Below are 20,266 nucleotides of genomic sequence, written 5' to 3' on the forward strand. Positions count from 1 at the left end.
ACACTCCTGGCCGGAGTGAAGAGGCAGAAAGGAGGGGCTCGTCCACTTACCGTCTGTGACTTCCTGGGCATGGGCGCTGGGGGCTGCATGGCCATGGTGTTGGACAGAGGACCCAGAGCTTCCGTTGCAGACAGATCCACTGCTTTAGGGCCAAAATGAATCAACTCACAAAATGCCCCCAGTCATAACCGTGAGATATAAACAAGTAACAAAAGCCACAGTGTCATGTCTGAAAGGTAAGTTTCCTGAGATTTTCTGATCTGTTGAGGGAAAAGTCCCCTAAAGGCCAAAGAACCTTGTGACTTCCATGCAACCTTTTAGACTGTGCAAGGAGTGCAAGTGTCGCAGAGTGAGACAGATGTCACCACCTCCTCCACAGACTGCTATAGCCCCATGAGGGGCCTCCCCACCTCGACCCCATCAGCAGAAGGGGTTAGGAATTCAGGGTGCAGCACAGAGCAGCCCCAGGAGGAGGAGCGCCAGAGGCTCTGTGGAGGGCAGGGTCGCTGCCACATGGGGGACAGCTGGGCTCTGATACAGGGTTGACCATGGCTGGAAACACCTCCCACTTTATCCCCAGAGACCAAGCAGAAACGAACCCCAGTTCCAAATGAAATAATTACCGGGTCCTCTTGGCTGGCCTTTGTTGGTCAGTGTGGTAGACTTGTCAGCCCTACAAAGAAAGGGAAATCACATTTACGGACGCCTGAGGCCTGAAAGGCACATTACCTGCCCCCACCTCACCCCTTTTTGTACAGGAACCACCTGTGTTGAAGTTGAAAACAAGTGAGCAGATTGTATTAACTGTCATTCAATTACTTCTTTCTTCGGGAAAAGGAAGAATGTGAGGCCCAGAGGACAGTGGTAGATCCTAGGTTCCTGATCCTAAAAGCAGGACTCTTCACAAAGTACTCCTGTCTGCATGCGCCTGCAGGCAACAACCCGGGCTGGGGCTGCAAGCAGCACCAGCCACCAGCTCTACCCCCAGTCTGCTCAGTACCTTCCCAGTGGAAGCCTCGGTCTCTTCCTGCGTAAGTGCAGGGCTGACTCAATCCCTGAAGGCTGTGCCAGGCCCCATCCAGGTGCCCTTGGTCAGCGTCACCCATGCCTCTGGACTCTGTGGTCCCTGCTGCATGTAACCCATGAGGCTGACCACAGCTCAGGCCCCATCCATGAGCCTCCAGGCCCAGCACATCCCAAAGCCACAGGCAGAAGCACACAGGTAAGGGAGCTGGTTCTTAGGGCCAGCACACAGGTTTACAACCCAGACTCGCCATCTGGCAGGCCTGGATAAACGAGTTTCTGTGAGTTGGCATTTTCTCCAGGAAAAGGTGTGATAGCAGTCCTGCCAACTCTCAAAATAAGGACAGGTGACAATGTCTGTGATAGATGAGCTCTCTTTCCAGTTCCCTGTCTCAGTGCACCTGGCACAGAGCCAGGCACACACCTGGGGCTTGACACATGGCGGGAAGGGATGGGAGGGCGGAAGAGAGGGGTGAAATTCCTTCCACTGCAGGCTCACTCCCGTTGGAATGCTTCCTCTGTGCCCTGAACAAAGCCCGGCTGCGACCTTGATGCCGAGGTCTTAGAAGGAAGATGAGTGCAACAGAACACTGATTTTGCTCATATTTTCAAGGAACTAAAAATGAGTAACAAGTGATGGCCCCCCAGTCTGACTGTCATTTGATTTCCATCAATGTCAAGAGAGAAACCATCACACTGACTTGCTCACCCCTTCGCCTTCAGTCATCCCCAACGACAAACACTCCCAGGGAAGGCTTGATCCTCTAAGATACCACTCAGCACAGTTTTTCTTCAAAGGGCCAGATAGTAAATTTTTTAGGGGTACAGGTTAAAAGGCCTCTGTCATGACTCTTCACCACTGCCATCGCAGTAGGACAGCAGCCACAGATGATATATGAACAAAGCAGGCTGCCCATGCTCCAAGGACACTTTATTTATGGGCACTGAAATCTGAATTCCATGTAGTTTTCATGAGTCATGAAATATTCTTATTTTGTTTTTTTTCAACCATTTAAAAATATAAAAACCATTCTTAGTCGTGGGCCACACAAAAACAGGCAGCAGGCTGGATCTAGCCTGCGGGCGGAGTTTGCCAACTCCTGCTCTAAGAGAACAGATGTGAAAATCCAGATTTATACCCAGGATAAAATTAGGAGAGTGGGGTACTTCCTTTAAAAGAAGATACACCGATGAATTCCTTTAAAAACAGAACCCACTGAGGGGCCGGCCTGGTGGTGTAGTGGTTAAGTTCATGTCCTCCACTTCAGCGGCCCAGAGTTCACAGGTTCAGATCCAGGCGTGGATCTAGCAATGCTCATCAAGCCATGCTGTGGTGGCGTCCCACATAAAATAGAGGAAGATTGGCACAGATGTTAGCTCAGCCACAATCTTCTTCACCAAAAAATCCCCACAGAACTCACAGGGCAGTGACAACACAATGCCATCCATCCAAAGTTGTCTTGGAGTTACTCTACCATCACCTGCTTTGCCTCCACCCACCTGTCCTTTTGGCCAGACTGAGATGAGAGAAAGTGATTCCATGAAACAGGTACAACCAGGTGAGTCTTATACTAGAGAGGAAACTCTTCCAGCAACCCTGGAAAGAACTCTCCTGAGAACCACAGAAACAGCAAAGACTCAGAGCAACTAGAAAAACATGCCCAAGACCATGGCAGCCAACACCCACTGTTCTCAGAGTCCCTGATGATGGCTGGCCGCTGACTGGTGCTCATCTAGAACTTCAGCACCTGATTTGGTCTCTTAAAGAAAAGCAGCTCAGAAAGAGCAAACCCGAGGTGTACAGGAAGAGACACGCAGCTGGTGCAAGGCACAGCCTGTGGCCATTTGGTGTGAAGTTGAGAGCAGATTCCTTACAGCACAACTCAGGAACCGATGAGACTTCATACACGCTGCTTAACGATGGAAGGCAAGGGTGTGCACGTTACATTTTAGAGAGAGAGCTTGCAAAGCAGCATTAATAATGTTCTGAGAGTCTTCTGTTAAAAACAGCAGACAGATACATTTACTTCCACTTTCTCCCGGGGGAAAAAAGATTTTTAAAAAAACTTGAAACCAAAAAGAACAAAGAGAACCAAAAAGGAAACAAAATTTTAGAAGCTGAGAAGGGAAGGATGAATCATAACCCTCCTGGGTCATCTGAGGAAGGGGAACCCTAAGCACAGCAAGGGAATTCCTGAAGACCCCAGCTGTGCTTTCGAGGCCTCCCACTCAACTCTGGGAGTACGGGATAAGGCAGGGCAATAAACACAAGGATTGACCAAAATCTCCTTAAGGAGCTACTGAATCCTGCATTTCCACCCCAGCACTGAATAGCCTAGCAACTGGCCTCCCCCTACCCCACTGAAGCCCAGAAGCTTCTATGCTCGGAGAGGGTAGAATAGAGAGCCTCTGGACTGGTGGATGCCAACTGGTGGATGTTGGGAGTATTAAGATACCTAAGTAAAAGCTTAACTCTATTTCTATATTCAACTCCCACAAAACCTGTTCCCTTCAGGCAAGAGACTAGAAGACCGATCTGTAACGAACCTGAGTTGGTCAGCCTAAATTCAGGGTTCCCCACAAAACAGACCAGGGAGATCACTCCGCAGCGAAGCCCACACTGGCAGCTCCATGCAATAGGGCGCGGCCTGCCAATCAGCATTAACGCCTCACCTGAACCAGCAACTCACAGGCAGGGAGCACCACATTCACAGGGAAAAGCCTCTAACAGAACAGACGTCAAAACGAAGAGAAAAGAACATGGAAGAAACAATTTATGCGGAAGAATGAAAGCTAAAATTAAAAAAAACTCCCCAAAACCCATCATTAATAATCTGAAATGAGAAAATGATTCCATGAAATAAGATACCATTAACTTGACCATTATAATGATAGCAGAAATGAAAAAAAGAGAACTAGAAAACTGAGAAAATCTCCCAGAAAGTAAATTTAAAAAGCAAGCAAACAACGCAAAAATGGAAACGTGAAGGCGGCAGAGAGCTGGCCCCTCCGCAGCGCGGAGCGGCCGCGGGAGCAGCTGCCTAGGTGGGGCTGCACTCCCAGCCCCGGCCTCTAGGTGGGGCCGCGGGACTGGCTCTGGTCAAAGGAGCAGGAGCGTCTCTCCGGCGTGCCTCCAGCTGCGGAGGTTAGCACACCTTCCCGGTCTCTCCCTTCGGAAGTGATTCTGGGTCCAGGGGATAAAGATGGTGGAGTCAGAGGTAGAAGGGCTCTGGGTCTCCGACTCACCGGACTGCTGTACAAGCAAGAATATGGACACACTCAGTTTCGTGTGGGCAGCGAGTCAACCTCTACATATTAAACCACTGAGATTCAGGGGCAGGCTGCTAGAGCAGTTAGCTTACGCTAAGAAAAGAGAGAAGATGACACATGTAGAGGAAAGGCCAAGGGATTTGACATCTGAATAGTAAAAACTATGTTAAAAATGAGAACAGAAAAAATAGAAGGCATTAAAACGAATTCATGAAATCTCTCAGACCTGAAGGATGTAGTCTATACCCTGAAAGGCCATATTATCTACCTGGTGGCTCAGATGAAAACAGACCCCCCCCCCTCCCCGGGGAGTCCGAACCCCATCCATGGAGGGGAGGCCTGAGAGAGACAGGGAAGGCATCTGCCTGCCCAGCGACAGGGGAGGCTTCTGCACAGAGCAGGAGGTGTAGGCAGAGATGGGAGATTTGTTTCACAAGGGTACTGATCAAGAAAGTCAATGTGGGAGCCAGATTTCTCACCATCAGTCAAGGGAATAACAGGTACAGACAGGGAGAAAATTAGAATGAACCCTGAGATGCTTTTAAAACATTGCCCCCAAATTCTTTCCTGAGCACTGGAGACTATGACCACCTCATGCCACTGCACCACCCCCACCCCACCCCACCCCCGACTGAGTCTGGGCTCTGCCACTAACTGCCCAGTAGCATAAGGCAGAAGCGATGCCCTGCCAGTTTCCAGGGCCAGGCATATCTCTTGGGACTTGTTCTTGGGCCTAGCCACCATGATGGGAGGAAGCCCTCGCCACATGGAGAGGCTGCATATGTGTAAGTATTCTAGCCAACAGCCCCAGCTGGGGTTCCAGCTGACAGCCAGCATGTGTGGAAAGGAGAGGCCTCCGAGGACATTAACCTCTAGCTAATAAGGCACTTTCTGTGTCGTACCATCCTCAGCCTGAGTCTTTTCGGCTAAGGCCCCAGATGATGTTAGGCAAAGACATGCTATCCCCACTGTGCTGATCCAACTTCCCGACACAGGACATGAGCATAACACGATGGCTGTGTCTTAGGTCAGTAAGTTTTGGTATGGTTTGTTACTAGAACAATCAAAACTGGAGACAGTGTGAACTCACGGATTTCAATCAAGACAGAAACAGAAATATAGAGCTAACTGTGTTTAGATGTGTATATATGCATGGATATATACATATGTATCCATGGGTGTGTGTATCCCTAGTTCTGAACACTCGGAGGGCCTGGGAGCGGTGACACTCCAATAGCAATGAGCACACACAGCACCCAGATCTTGGCTTCCAAATATCTTAATATCATTTCCACTAAAAGGAACCATTTCCCACTATCAGGATCCAGACTGAGAGCCATGAACTGGATCCCTTTGCAATTAAGGATGTTATTTGAACAAGTGGCGAAACTTGAATGGGGTCTGAGAACTGACAGGTAGTAATGTATCCATGTTAATTTCCTGATTTTGGGGGTGGTTGTGTTTCTGTAGGAGCACATCCTTGTTTGTAGGAAATACACGCCCCACATTGCAGAGGGTCCATGTATTCAAGATAACCTGTGAGTGAGCAACAAACAGAACTCAGGCCCTGTGCCTTGAGGTCTTTAACTCCCAGAATCCCAGCGTCTGTACTAAACAGAAATCTAAATTCACTAAGTGGGTAGAAGATATACATTTGTATGAAATTTTTACAGTTTAAAAATTCTTGATAAATTATTAAGACACTTGAAACCTGATGAATGTAACACTTGACCTCAAACATGACAGTAGTGGAAACATGGTGGAGATTTCAAATGCTCGCACAGAAATCTCAGCAAGTGAAGCAACGGGGTCGTTGCTGCTTGGAGGCCCCTTCAATGCAAGAAGAAAAACAGCCAATGAGGCTGGCCCTGAGGGGAGGCGGAGAGGCAGTTACCCAGGAGCAGGCCTCTTCTGAGGGGGGCGGCTGGGCGGCTGGGGCGGCAGGGGCGGGGGCGCTTTGCTCAGTGGGCCCCCAGATGGGGGCGGCTTGCTCTGCTGGCTCAAGGCTTCGATCACACTGGGCGTTTTTGCTACTGGGGGTGGTGGCGTGGGAGCCAGGGGATCTGTGGAGAGAGAACAGAAGAGAGAGATACGGAGGATCAGAAGCCAGGAGCCACAGTCCCATCTTCTCACCGGAGGCTCTCCCCATAAGGGCTTCCTTTTTTTCTATCGCTATTTCCTAAAGACAAAACCTACTTTCGCTGCAGATTTTCTGAAAACAGTCTTGGTGGGCAGTCCTTCCCAGCCTCGAGTTAGGGTTAAAATGTGTCTACGAGCCTGTGAGAATTTTCTCTGCTAGAACCCCCTGTGGGGAGGCCAACATGGTTTTCAGGTGGAGCTCTCCACCCTGACGCCTGGGGGACCGGCAGCAGGAGGCTGAGGCCTGGGCAGGGTCTGGTGCTAGCCCTGCCCTGGGCATCTGGGCCTTTGGGGCCAATTCTCTCTTTGCTTCAGCAGACCCACCGGCCCCGACCCATTTCATGAGGCTGCGAGCAGGTCGATCTGAGGAAAGGCTGTGAAGAACTAACTGCAGAGGCTCCACATCTGTGAGCGGCAGGCTGAAGAGTTGCCTCTTCTCTGTGTTTTACAGAGAGCAGGCTAAGGCTAGAGAGGTGTTGTGCTCCCACCAAGGGTCATGGAGCCAGCAAGCGGGGCTGGGCCTGGGGCCCGTGCCTCCTGCCCCCGTCCCCTTCTCTGACAAACATCAGCGCTCTCCCTAAACATCCAGCATTCTCATCCTGTTGTCCTCGTTGAGGCAGCAACCTGCCTCAGGACGGGATGCTGACACCTAAGGAGTTAGCAGCTCCTCTCTCCCAGGATAGTCGGGGGTGGGGGGCAGCAGCGCGAGGGGCTGGCCGACCAAGAAGGGATCTTTCTTTTCTCTTTATATTTGTATCCTTGTTTCCTTTTTCTGCTTTAAAGGAAAAATCAAAAGGCAGACTCTAGTAGGCAAATCTACAGCTCAAGGGACACGAGACTGAGAGGCAGAAAAGTGGGTGTCTTGGATGTGCTGGGTGACCCTCAGGACCTGCCGGCTGCTCCCTTGTTGTTTGACCTGAACGTGTCTGAGCTGGACACCGTACACACCACCTCCACCCCCCAGGAAGACCCTCCCAGACACAGCTCCCTGCTCTGCTACCAACATACACACATATGGCACTGACTGCAGCTGGGGCTGGGTGTTCTCTCATCTTAAGTGAGGTTTAGGAAGGCTGGGAAAAACTCTCAATGCTCTCAAGCACCCCCAGAGATGCCGGAGCGCCTCCCTTCCACAGCGACACTGAGCAGGAAGGGCATGGCAGTGTCCAGGGCTCGCCTCATAGATCCAGTAAAGACACTCCTGCTCTGCAGGCTGGAGAAAATCCTCTTCCCCTGGCCCCTCCCCTAGGTTCTGGGACTTTCACCCACAAGTTGACATTGAAAAAAAACCTATGTGAGATTATAATCCAAAGGACTGCACCCAAATATTAACACCAAACGGCCAAAAGAAATGAAGCCCTGGCTAATGTGTGAAAGGAAGAAATGTCGCTGAAATGCTTGGGAAGACAGAGGGAGAGAGTGAGTGAGCCCCCCTGGGGCTGGGTGCGGGACAGACAGGAGTTTGCAGCTGGGAAGGAGGCGGCTGGAGGGCCTCGGGTTGGGGCTGTGGAAGAGCCACAGATCTCCACACAGCGCCAGCCAGGCAGTGTCTGCCGGTGGGCGTGCGGCTCGGCAGCCCTCTCCCCACATGGCTGCCGAATGCGCCCCCCAGCCATCCAGATCTACAAAGCCCACTGGCAAGAAAGGAAAAAGGAAAAAACGTACTGGTAGATGTCACGCGAAGAGGGGGCAGCGGTGGGTGGACAGCTGGCGGATCTGACGAAGATCGCTGCCTGCTTACACCGTCCACACTTACAGAGTTTGTCTTCCACAAGGCGTTAGCTGAGGAGGCTGTCTGAACTGCACACACGCGCACACACACATGCACACACGTGCACACGCACACGCAGGCATGCACACACACGCACAAGCACAGAACAAAAACAGAAACAGAACACTGCATTATTGATCCTCTCCCTTTTAAATTGGTAAATATGACCCTTCTAGAGTAGCATTAAGACCACACATAGAAGGCCGATTTTTTAAAACTCTTGTCTCTGGTATCTGGAAGATAGATACTGATACATGCCAAACCAATGACGCTTCTGGGAAAATTCCCAGCTGGTTTTCTCAATCTTACTGATTTTATTTCTCACATATAAATACTGTTTGAAGAGAGAAATGAGTAACCACAATGACATGTCCTGAGCATTGTGCTCAGGCTATGGAACATCTGGGCCTCTCCCGTCAAGTCCTCCCCCTGGGCCCGTGGGGGTCACTGCCTTGCACACAGGAGCACCTGTTCTCAGACAGAGCAGGTGGAGAGAAGGGGGCACATCAAAGACATCAGGTGAAGGACTCTCTCCCACCTCCCACAGACATATTTCTGGCTGGAGGTCGGCAAAGATGACACCAAGTGGGCTCAAGTGACACGCCAGGGAGATGGCACTGTCTTGGTCACAGTCCTTCCTCTGCCCTGAAAAGCTCCAGGCTCTTCCTTGTTGAGGGGCATCAACTCGGGTGCACAGGGTGACCCTGTCTGAGGCTGTGCATGGCCCACACAGGGGCTTGGGCTGAAGATAAAAATGGGCCACACTGTACAGGGCTGACCCAAGGGCCCAGAGGGAGCCTTCGCACTTCTGCCGGGGACCAGGTCTGCCCCAGGACAGGGCATGACAACGACAATTCCCTCTGCTATGTGTCTTTGGGGACTCCATGCTGGACCAAGTGTGGACTAGATGGAAAACACGGGAGACCGTGGGGGAGACCAGCGGGGATGAAGTGCAATCTACATCATCAAAGGAAGAATTGCAGCAACCACAGGAATGGCAAAAAGAAATGGGAAGGAAAAATCCAAACTGTCTCATTCCAAGACTTTAGGAAAGCAAGAACTAAAGATAAAGAGCTTCTCATTCCTTTCATATGACCCAACAGAGCAAAATATACTCTCTCCTCACATGACACACACAGTGAAAGCCACCTATGGGGTCGAAATGAGCAAATCATTTTAACTCCAGTGTTACAAAATTAACACCCATTCACAGGAGACGGGAGGAGGATGGGAGAAGACAATGAGATGCCCCCACAAGGACCCAACTACCACTGCTGCCCTCACCAGCCCTGACCCGCCTGGCCAGCCCAGTGAGGGTGACAGGGAGCAGGCAGCAGCTGTGGGACTGACTTTTGAAGCTTCCTTCCTTGATCTGGGGCCTCTCCCTCAAGCCTAGCTGCGGACATTACCTGGGATGCAGGCACGCATCTGGGATGTGATGGGCTCTGTTGGGGAGGTGAGTGGGCTGGTTCTGGGGCGGGTTTCCTCCTGAGGGGGGTATGATTCAGTGACCCATCAGCCTTCTCTCGGCTCCTTGAGTGAGAGGGTCTGTGAGTACCCAGGACAGCAGGGGTTGGGGGACCAAGCCACAGTGTGAGCATAGATTCAGCGTGGTGGTCTGCTGCTGTACCCACTCCTCAGCCCAGGCCTCATGGCACTCACCACCAGCAGTCGCCCACAACCCCTCCCAGAGAGCAGCTACTGCACAAATGCAATTTGGACTTGCTTTTGTGACCTCCCAGATGCCTGGACATCTGCGGAGGCTCCTGTCCTGCCCTCCCATGGGAAGCTTGCTGGAGGCCACTGGCCATGTCTGGCAGCCTCAGCCCAGAGCTTGCTAGACCTGCCTTCAACGGAGCATAATGGCCAGCTGGCCTTCAGTGCTGAGCAAACTAGTTAACTTTTGGGGGCTTGAGTTGCCATTTTTATAAAAACAACAAAGATCACCTGTGGAGTCAAAGTTGCTATGTTGTGACACAGCGATTGAGGTAAGAGTCCCAAGCTCTGGCACTTCAGGCACTGGTAAGACCCACAGGGATTATTTTGTGTTTTTACAGTTAGGCTGAGCATTGTTCCCCAGATTAGCATCTTTTTATCCTTCATTTCAAGGGGATCATAGAGAGAAGAAATAATTGCAGGAGCCACAAGCTGGCTAGTGCAGGCAGGGGAGGAAAAAAGGAAAGAAGACTGAAGGCAAAGGGAGGGGTAGTGAGTGGAGAAAAGCAGAGAGAAAAGGGCCAGAAAGAAGGTCTGTAGGCCAGCACCTCAGAGGCCAGCGTCGGGAGCTGACCCGTCCACCTCAGGCCCACCATGGTGGTGCCCCTGCATCACCTGATGCCACACATGCAGCTGCCACACCCCTGCCCAGAACAAGAACAAAGATACTCTACCACGGTTGGGCATCCTAAGAATGAGGGAGGTCCTTTAGGAAGCAAACAACATAACTGCAAAACAAAAGACCCACATGAAAAAACCATCCTGATGCTGGCCCAAATGTCGCCTAGTTGGGGGCAAAGCAATGACGAACTTCCCAAAGCAAAACCCCAAACCGCACCCCTCACGCATTGGCGGGGACTACCAACAGCTCAGTACCTTTGGCAATGTTCCGCGGGGGAAGTGGGGGTGCACTGGCGGTGCTGGGGGCTGCAGGCTGGGTGGGCGGTGGGCTGCCGCTCAGGATGGCTCCATATGTCTCGTTCTGCAAGATGCTGGGCGCAAAGCTCCTCTGCTTGTCCTTGGCCAGGCTGGCGGCGTCTCTGGCCAAAGAGGCAGCATTAGACTGCAGCTGGTTGGACCCCAGCTGGTAGAAGCTGATGGGCCGGTCTTCTCGCCGACTGGGACTGGGCTGCAGAGGGGTGGTGGGCAGAGCATGTGAAACGCGGACACACTGATCTCCTGGTCACAGCATTCAGTCTCCTAGTGACAACCTCGTGTACACCACTTCTACTTGGGCATGGTGCACTTTGGCTCTCAGCCATGGCATGAGAGCTACAAGATTTGAAACTCATTCTTATCATGTCTCTTAACGGAAACACACAACAAAAAAGCCATGACTTACAATTTACAATTCTCCATTCTGTGGAAGATTTAAAATATGGACTATAGAGTTATCTCAGCCTAGCTCTGCATTTCACTCTGCTTCCCCTTCATAAACATGCTCTTACATTACAGAACAGTAGAGCTGCTCTGAGCACCCAGCTGCATTCAGTCCCAACAGCTTCATGACTAATTCAGGCGAGATCAATATTTTCTTTCCACAGAACTGGAGCACTTGATATTCTTCTAACTTAGGGGCAAACCATGGCCCACAGGCCGCTGTTTTGTAAATAAAGTTTACTGGAAGACAGCCATGCCCAGTCGTTTGCATGCTGTCAAGCCACCCTGGCAGAACTGGGTAGTTGCAAGAAAAGCTGTGATATTTTAGAGCCACAGCCTAAAATATTTACCACCAGGCCCTTTAATAGTTTGCTGAGCCCTGCTCTACTTGAACCATGCCTGGAATCATGATTCGAGTAAATCAGAGCTAACTCATAATTTCAAATGTCAGCCTTCGTTATAACAGTTATGACGTTGAGCAATTAACCTTACTGACCCTATTTCTCATCTGTTAAACAGGTATAACTTCCACTGCTTCTCTAGCACAGTGCCAGGTGCTTAGCAGGTATCAGTGTCTGCTGTCGCACCCCTCGTCCCCTCACAGGACCACCTGCCCAGTCGAGGCTCTGCCTAAAACCAGGCTCAAACCCAGCCCAGGTGTGCAGAGCTCGAGGGCTGGTGGCTCTTCACACATACTTTTAAATTCCAGCAAAGCCCAGGGCTGTGTGAACTAACCATGCCATCCACTCTCTGCTGGAAATAGCGAGTGGGTGGGTGAGTGTTGGCACTCGCTGCTGGCCTTTCACTTGGACTGTGCTGGATGACGCCACCTGCCGTGTCACTTGCCCACAGGACAGGCATGCGATGTGCGCTTGATGAAGAGGTACTCGCTCTGGGGTGAGTGCTTCAAATCTACTTTTTTTAAGGTAGGTAAGCATAAAATTCACCTGCTCTTCTCACTTTGATACCATTTTATAGCTAACTTAGAGAAGAAACTTCTTATTCTAAGAAACAGTAAGTACAGATCTTAACTGCTCCATAAATAAGGACAGTCTAACAGGTTTCAGAAATGCCACATATATCTAGTTAGACATCTTCCATACACATCAGGACACTAAAGTCCTACAGCAAAGATAACAAACATGACATGGCATCCCCACCAACTCCCACACCAGCTACAAGTGTGGGCTTTGGAGTCAGGGTGAGTGTGACTCTCAGTTCTGAGCCATGTCAAGGGGGCAACCTTCAGGGGTCCCCCCCAAGTGTGCAAGACAGTGAGTCATGAGAAGGGAGCTGGACTAGAAGGCAAGAGCCCTCATTCTGGCCCCAGGTCAGTCTCTGCACACCAGCTTTGCTGTGGCCAAGACACCCTCTCTTTTGAGGCTTCACTGACCCCATCTGCTAAAGGGAAGAGCTGGACCCAGTGACTCCAAGGGTCATTTAATGATGTCACTCAAGGTCTGAAAGGTTGTCTAGGTGATAGTAGCGGAACCTGAACCCACAGTAAGGGAGCTTCCTCTAAAACCCACTGGAATCACTTTTCTTCATCTCTTTCCTTCATAGCAAAAGGGGAGCACAGCTGCCTAGGAGTACACAATCAATGCCCTTTAAATTAAAGTGTGTAGGAACTGGGCGATAGGGGATGGTTGTGGGAAGGGTAAAACCAAAAACCTGAGGAGATCAATGGAAGCAAAAAGTAAACTCTATTTCCTTCTCTACAAAACAGCTTTCTGCCCTAATTGCAGGCTAGAACCCACGATGCTCTGAATGAAGCTTATCACAACTCTTAACATTTTACCACCCGGCACAGACCTGCAATTTCTCATCCATGTCGTCATCGCTTTCATCCAGGTCTTCATGGAGCAACCGCCATTCATATTCAACATGCACATGAGAGTTAAACCTTCCTGATAAGGCTTGGGTGAGCTGAGAAGAACAAAGGACTGTCAATGCTGCTGTGCAGGCGCTCGGCCCTGTGACACGGGCAGCCACCAAGACGGCCAGAGACAGCAGGCGGGCAGCACACAGAGGGGAGGAGAGCGCTGGCTGGGGAGGGAGAGCACCCAGGCTCCAGTACAGGCCAGCTACTTAAATCTCTGGGTCTCAGGTTAAGACCCCGCCCCCAATTCACACATGACCTTGAAACCCAAACTTGGTGACTCCCAGTTAGTACTTTGTAAACTGTTAAGTGCTGTACGCAGGCAAGGGGTATCTGTGATCTAAAGGATGATGGTCAGCCTGTAGGTGCTGACAACTGCGCCTGGGGGCAAACTCAATCTGAGAATGAACGTGTCCACAACTGTCACCTGGGCCTTTCTCAACCAGCACGAGAGAATTAAGCCCTGCAGAAAAGGATGTGAATGGCTATTTTCTCAATTATCTCAAGGAAGGTAAGACAGCTAGGTCCATTCTAGATGCACAGGAGAGAAGTTAATTCATTAGACACAATGGGCGTCTTAGCACATCAGGGCTTAATCTTTCCCATAGCCAGATAGTAGCTGTGTGACCTTGGGCAAGTTACTTAATCTTTCTATGCCTGTTTCCTCATCTGTAAAATGAGGATAACAGTAGAAACCCTGTTATAAGGTAGTTATCAAGATTAAATGAGTTAATGAACATAAAGTGCTTAGATGAGTCCCTGTTACTTATCCTACACTTCTACAGCATTTCCTATCAATAGTTCTATTTATTGAGCACTTACTAAGTGCCCATTGCTTTACATTCAACAATAATTCTCACAACCACCTTGCAAACTGGTACAGCTGACTCCACTGTACAAATAGGGAAACAGCAGAGAGCTGGCGTGACTTTCCCAAGGCACAGCAGGGGAGCCCCACTGCAAGCCCAGGTCTGCCTGACCCTGGTGGGCTCTGTCCACCGGCCACACTGCCTAACAGGACAGGAAGAGATGGTGCAGAACAACCCAAATGATTTGGGGTTGGGGAACGAAACAAGAAAGCCAGCTTTGGTGGGCCGCTGCAAAGGGATTAGCTAACAGCTCAGATTCCAGAGAACAGCCAACGTTGTGGTGGTCCCCCCCGCCGCTGTTCCACCCGCCCAGATGATGCCAGGGCTGCCAGCAACACATCCAACCAGCAAATACCGATTTGAGCTCCAAGCAACACTTGGATGGGTGGTCACCTCCTCTCTAAAGACTCCCCAGTACCTTTCTCCAAGTCACCCCATCTGGATACTGGGATCTGCTCAGGACCCATGCTGGGAGCTCAGAGAAAACCCTGCTCAAGGAGGGCAGGCAGGAAGGACGCCCTGGCCCATCCACGCCAGGTGGAGACTCACCAGCTCCTCACAGTGCTCATGCCTGAGGCGCTTGGCGATGTCCAGCGGTGTCTCTCCTGACTCGTTAGCTAAAAGGAAGGGCCACAAAGGGAGGTGTCATGGCAAAAAGAAGCAAAGGTCTGGGATTGAGAGGCACTTAAAAAAAGACACAGTGGAGCAGCACTAAATTAAACTGAATGTAACTAATGAAAGCCACAGCTTGTCTGACCCAATTGGGGCGAATCTGTTCAATAATCACATACAACTGCAGCAGTGTACCGTCAGTAAGATTTTAAAAGGCAAGGTTGGAGCTAAGCATGAAAATAAAACTGCTGAAGTAGCCAGATAATGAAAATCAATATCCAAACAGTAAGTCGTTGAATAAGGCAGTTCACCATAATTCTCTAACCAAAAGCATCGCTAGTCTAAGTTCCGGGCATCTGATCATAATGAACTTTACACCTCCTTTTAAGCAGTCCATAAATTTGAAGCTATATTTTCTTCTACGTAAGCCTCAGTCAATGAGGTTTGATTATTAACTTTTAGAAAAGAAACTCGGCTCCCCAGCAGGTGAGGGCCTTCGTTCTACTCTCTCTGCTCTCTGCTCAGCAGTTCTTCAGAAACGCTCCCTCATGACACGGTCACAGCAGCTGCCCTTGGCTAGACCGTGCCCGCCGGCCCTCAGGACCTCAGGGTCCCATGGGGAGGGAGGGCCAAGAAGACCAAGGGTCCCTCATGGAGGAGACTCGGTAGTTCCTTTCCATTATTATTTTCATTTTTCTTTGTGAAAAATATTAAGTGAAGGCTTAGGAATCCATGGTCTAAGAAATATAATATTACTAGAACTTGTAAAACTATTATTTTAAAATTCACCTCCTGTTCCCTTCCAACGAAAGGAGGGGGAGTAAATGGTGTCTCCCACCAGTAAACCTTCGAACCCAGAGCCAGGAAGGGGCTGAGTCTGATCCTGGGTGGGGGTTATAAATAGGAGGGCAAGAAGCCTCACACCATGTCCCAGTTGACCTCAGCATCAGTGAGGGCCTATCCTCTGCCTCTCATAGCCCACAAAACGCCTGCGGATGACGGAGAGTCTACGTAACAGACCGAGGAAAACTGCTGGTCAACACAAGACCGCAGCAGCCCTACAGAAGGCGCAGGGAGAGGCCCCTTCTCTTCAGAGAGCAGGATTTACTTCTCAGCTCCGACAGAGCCCAGTGTCTGGACTGTTTCCAAGAGGAGTGTAGGAACGCAGACAGGGGACAGGCCAGCAGGCCAGTGTGGACCGCCTGCTCACCGATCTCGATAGACGCCTTCCCCCGCAGCAGGAGCTTGAGGCATTCAGCGTTGTCCGTCAGACAGCAGTAGTGCAGGGCCGTGCTGCCTTTCCCTGTCTGTTTATCCAGGTTCCCACTGGCCGAGAACAGGACCGAGAGACAAAGAACAGTGAGTCACAGGACAGAGGACCAGGGCACGTGTGCAGGGGAGGCGGCAAGCCATCAGACTGAGTGGGGGTTTCTCTCATCCCCCCATGAGGTGGGTGGGACACAGCGCCACCCCACTTGTGTGGATGAGGCAGCCTGAAGGCCATCAGGGAACTGACAACGATGGTAGAGGAGGCCAAAAAGGGAGCGAGGCACCTGCGCTGCTGCTGAGCAGGGGCCGAGGGCTGTATCCTACCTCCCGGGGGAGCCCTGAACCACCAGCATCCCTCCCACTTCTCTGTCAGTGTCCAGAGGCCACAGTGCCCATCTGGGCATCAGGAACCCTGTGTGCCTTGCCCTTCCTGTCCCACAGAAGGACAGAGGTGAGCTTTTTTCATCATATTATTGACACTCTTGCCAGAAAGGGGAAAAGCCACTTTTCCAAAGTGCAGAGTCCCAAAGCTCCTCCGAGCCTGCTCACTCCCGACTGCCCTGCAAACAGCCCAAGGGAGAATCGTGCAGAGACTGTCTTCCAACGTAAAACAAGGCCAGCTTATCCCACAGGCACCTGTGCTCCTCAGCAGGGGACACTCCATGCAACCTACTGGTGGAGCCAGCCCTGAACCTGTGGCCACAGGTTCACTGTCCCCCTCTGAGGAGGAGGGACAGTGGGACTTTGTGCTGCCTGGACAGACAAGTGGGTACAGGAGAGTGACCACCAGAAGGTGATACCCACTGCTCCCATCAGGACAGAACCAGCTACACTTTCAACCTAAAAAGGGGCCTCATTTTCTGATCTCTCCTCTCCTTCTGCTGTCCTCCCTCCATGCTGGAAGGAACTAGGCCTTTCCTTCTCCTGCCCACGGAGAATTTACACTGAAGGAGGTGGCGTTGTTCAGCCTTTTAATCAAACGTTCACTGTGCCCCCGTTACGCTTGAGGCGCTGGGTGGTCCTCCAGGCTCCAGCAGAGGGCAGGGTCGTCTGAGCGGCTTCCACTGCGAGTGCAGCAAACCCCCAGCTCCTGTGGAATGAGCTGACCAGCCCCAAGCTCCTCCACCTCTGGCCATTTCTTCACTCCTCCCCCAGGAATGGCAGGGAAAGGCAGAAATGCAAAATATCCCCTTGCCTTTGCACTGTGGAATTTCCCCTTCCATTTGGAGCACTATCAGTGGCTTTTAACCAGCACCTCCCCCTCCAGTACACACCCCCAAACCATGATTAGGGGTCAGGATACACCTCGACGGGTCTGCAAGTCTGGCCTTCTGCTGCCAGGCAGGTCACAGAAAGCACCCAGCAACGGGGCTCCTGGGCTGGGTGTGCTGCACACCCACGTGCTCTCTAAAAGCAACTTCTAACTAAACATAAAAACTTTTCAAGCCAAACAAAATGCCCACAACCCGGCAGTGTGGTTTACAATCTTGGCTTAGACCAGAGACGAACGAGTGGGTCTTCACGTGCCTCCTCCTCCACCCACGGCTTGGGACACACTCACTGGGTCTTGTGGGACACCCACTCACAGGACAAGCCCAGGGATGGCCCTGGCCACAGAGGGAGGTTGTGGGGGCCACAGACAGTCTGCTTTCCAGGGGCATGGAATTCAGCAGACATACCGACTTGGTGTCTCCCTGAGCACCAGAGACTAGGAGCTGGATCTCGCAGATACCACGAGGGCTGTCATTCCTCACACTCCAGGACTCTCTGGGATTGCCTTGGAACCCCCCCCACCCCCCACACCTGGCAGCACTCTTCCTGTCGCACAATTCATGTTTAGACCTGGGAAAATTCCACCGTCTTGGCCACACAACTGAAGCAATGAGGCAGCACCTGAGTCCTTCCTCAGAAACATAATGGAACAAAATGAAACACTCCCCTAATTTTAGAACACCTACCTGTTCTGAACTAAAAAGTCTACAATGTGAAGAGAAGTCCGGTCTACGGATCTGACTGCAAGATGCAGGGCTGTTTCATCTGGCTCCTGAAGACCAAACAGAGACATTCCAGAATTCCACGGGGAGCATTCAATTTTGTGTCCAACGTGAGTGAAATTGTGAATCTCTCTTCCAAAAGCCTTTTTTATCATTTCTTTAAAAAACTTATCATTAAGATATATAGTGTCCCTTTAAACTCCATGGCAAACTCTGCCCATGGGAAGCTACCGTGTAGAGCCTGGGCATACTCCTCCTTACTCCATGGGAAATAAGGAGAAACTCAGAGGTTTCCTTTCAAGTCCTCTCAATCTTTCTGTCCCTGCGTCAATGACGTGAGCGGTTGCCTGTAGGCAGGGCTCTCAGTTCAAAAACTATGGGAAGGTTCCCTGGGCTTGCTGTACCTTAATCCTCTTATACCTGATCCCTGAATAAATATAAATGTATATTTTTCAAACAGGGTTAAAGTTTTTCATTCTATACTTACAGATAAGGCTATCAATGCCAATATCCAGACAGTCTTTAATTCATACTAGGGGTCCATGAGTACCACTGCCTTTTCTGAAAGTAAGTTTTGGCAGGAGAGGGAGAGACCAAATGGGGGTTGTTTCAGGCAGGAGGGTGGGTGAGAGAGCTGGAGGTGAAGGAAATATCCACAGAATGGGGAAGATGGGGCTGAGAGGGGCACTGCCCATTCTACCTGCCCTGCTCGCTTGGTCAGCCAGGGCCACTCCCCTGTCCTCTGGCTGTGCCATAGCTCAGAGCAAAGCACTGCCCTGGACCCCCTTGACTTGAGTTCTCTCTCTCAGCCTCAACCACTGAACAGTAAGTCTCCATATAATGTGCCCAGTTGCTGAGGGGTGACCTGCAGCTGCATGTGTCTTTATGCTGAGGGTAAGGAGGTTTCAAGGAGGTGTGAGCATGTGTCCACAAGGACACGCATGGAAGAGAATTAGGACACACACCAACCTGTGACACTGGTGGTTTCCTGTGGCCCGGATCCTGGTAGCAAGTCCCCATCCCACTTGAGACCCTACACTCTCGACAAAGTTCGCTCAGAAAATTGGGGGATGTCTCTCCCACTCGCGTTCCCTCAGAGAGGAGAGCTTGGGGAGCGGTGCCCCAGGCCATCAGAGCTCCCCTCGCCACGTGGCCTCGGGAGCTGCTGCTGAGGCCTGGCTGCCAGCTCCCGGCATGCCCAGGAGGCGCTAACGCCGTTCACGGCTGCTCACAGACAACAGTGCTTCTCTCAAGTGCCAGGGCCTCTGGGAAGATGCTCCCTCACCCGGGTGGGCTTTCTTTCCAGGGCCAGCATTACATTTCTGGTTTAAGAATAAACCACCAATTTCTTCCCCCAGAACTCAGCGCTGTATCCTTTCAGAGTTACATGTCAGCATTTCTGATTACATTGCTTTGCCACGTTTTCCCCCTCTTTCTTTTCTTTTTTTAAAAGTAGCAAGCCACACTCTTACATGTCCATTGGCCAGTGGGATTTTTTCCGTAAGATCCACACCATCAGCGTATGCTTGGAGTAATCCAAAAATATCTCTTGTTTTGACGGCTTCACAAAGGCTGTGGAGTTTTGCCGTGTTATCCGCGTGTTTTTTCCTTGCATATTTCCTCTCAATGTACTTGGCAGTGATGTAGTCCTTTCTTGCATTCCTGAAATCACACATAATTGCCTTGTAAATGATTAAGGGCCTCTATTCAAATATAGCCAACATCCATTCATCTGCAACAACTTTTAAAAACTCCTGCCCCCACCCTCCTTGTAGGAAGCACCGGCAGGAAAACATGGTGGGGAAGCAGCGCCTTGTGGCTCCACTGCAGCTCCCGCATTCACTGCCGGGCCTCGGGCACTTTCAGTAAGCCGTGAACTCCTCTAGTTTCCGACACAAGAGGCAGCAAGGTCCAGAGCAGGAGTCCCGGGGCCTCACCCAGGTTCCCAGGGCCAGGTGCACGCCTCACTCAGCCCCTGCCACTCTGGCCTCGTCTCTCCACTCGGCCTCCTGAAGCTCTGTGCTCCAGCCTCACCAAGCCATTTCCCTCACCACCTTCTGCGTATCTCCCTGCCTCTGCTCACCCAGATCCCTCTCCACCTTCTCTCCTAGGTAATCCACATGCCTTCAACATCCTTCATGGGCCACCTCCAGACCTCCTGGCCTGACCTCTGTCACAACGCTCTCTCTATTGGCCTACCTGCCCGCCTGCCCAGTGGGGCTGGAGGAAGTCTACATCTTCTCTTTCATGGGTACCATGCCTGGCAGAAAAGGGACTCACAACACATCTGATGAACCAAAACAAATGTCAATCTTCCCCATGGTCTATTTTCCAGCCTTCCCAT

The 20,266-nt window shown here is 51.1% G+C and overlaps 1 protein-coding gene across 11 annotated transcripts in view; it reads right to left on the reverse strand.

The window, feature by feature from the left end:
- ASAP2 (ArfGAP with SH3 domain, ankyrin repeat and PH domain 2) overlaps nt 1-20,266 on the reverse strand; it is a 176,799-nt gene that overhangs the window by 5,113 nt on the left and 151,420 nt on the right. For 4 of the 11 annotated variants that reach the window (XM_023619564.2, XM_070235913.1, XM_070235914.1 and 1 more), the window contains 10 exons: nt 19,395-19,584; nt 17,887-17,972; nt 15,870-15,985; nt 14,597-14,664; nt 13,112-13,225; nt 10,796-11,048; nt 8,098-8,232; nt 6,188-6,356; nt 624-673; nt 51-142 (listed from right to left, as the gene is read on the reverse strand). In XM_023619564.2, coding sequence (XP_023475332.1) covers nt 51-142; nt 624-673; nt 6,188-6,356; nt 8,098-8,232; nt 10,796-11,048; nt 13,112-13,225; nt 14,597-14,664; nt 15,870-15,985; nt 17,887-17,972; nt 19,395-19,584 — 1,273 coding nt within the window. The remainder of the gene's footprint in view (nt 1-50; nt 143-623; nt 674-6,187; nt 6,357-8,097; nt 8,233-10,795; nt 11,049-13,111; nt 13,226-14,596; nt 14,665-15,869; nt 15,986-17,886; nt 17,973-19,394; nt 19,585-20,266) is intronic. The other 7 variants (XM_070235912.1, XM_070235915.1, XM_070235918.1 and 4 more) reach the window with 3 other exon arrangements.

Source organism: Equus caballus, chromosome 15 (genome assembly GCF_041296265.1).
Source record: "Equus caballus isolate H_3958 breed thoroughbred chromosome 15, TB-T2T, whole genome shotgun sequence".
NCBI classification, from domain to species: domain Eukaryota; kingdom Metazoa; phylum Chordata; class Mammalia; order Perissodactyla; family Equidae; genus Equus; species Equus caballus.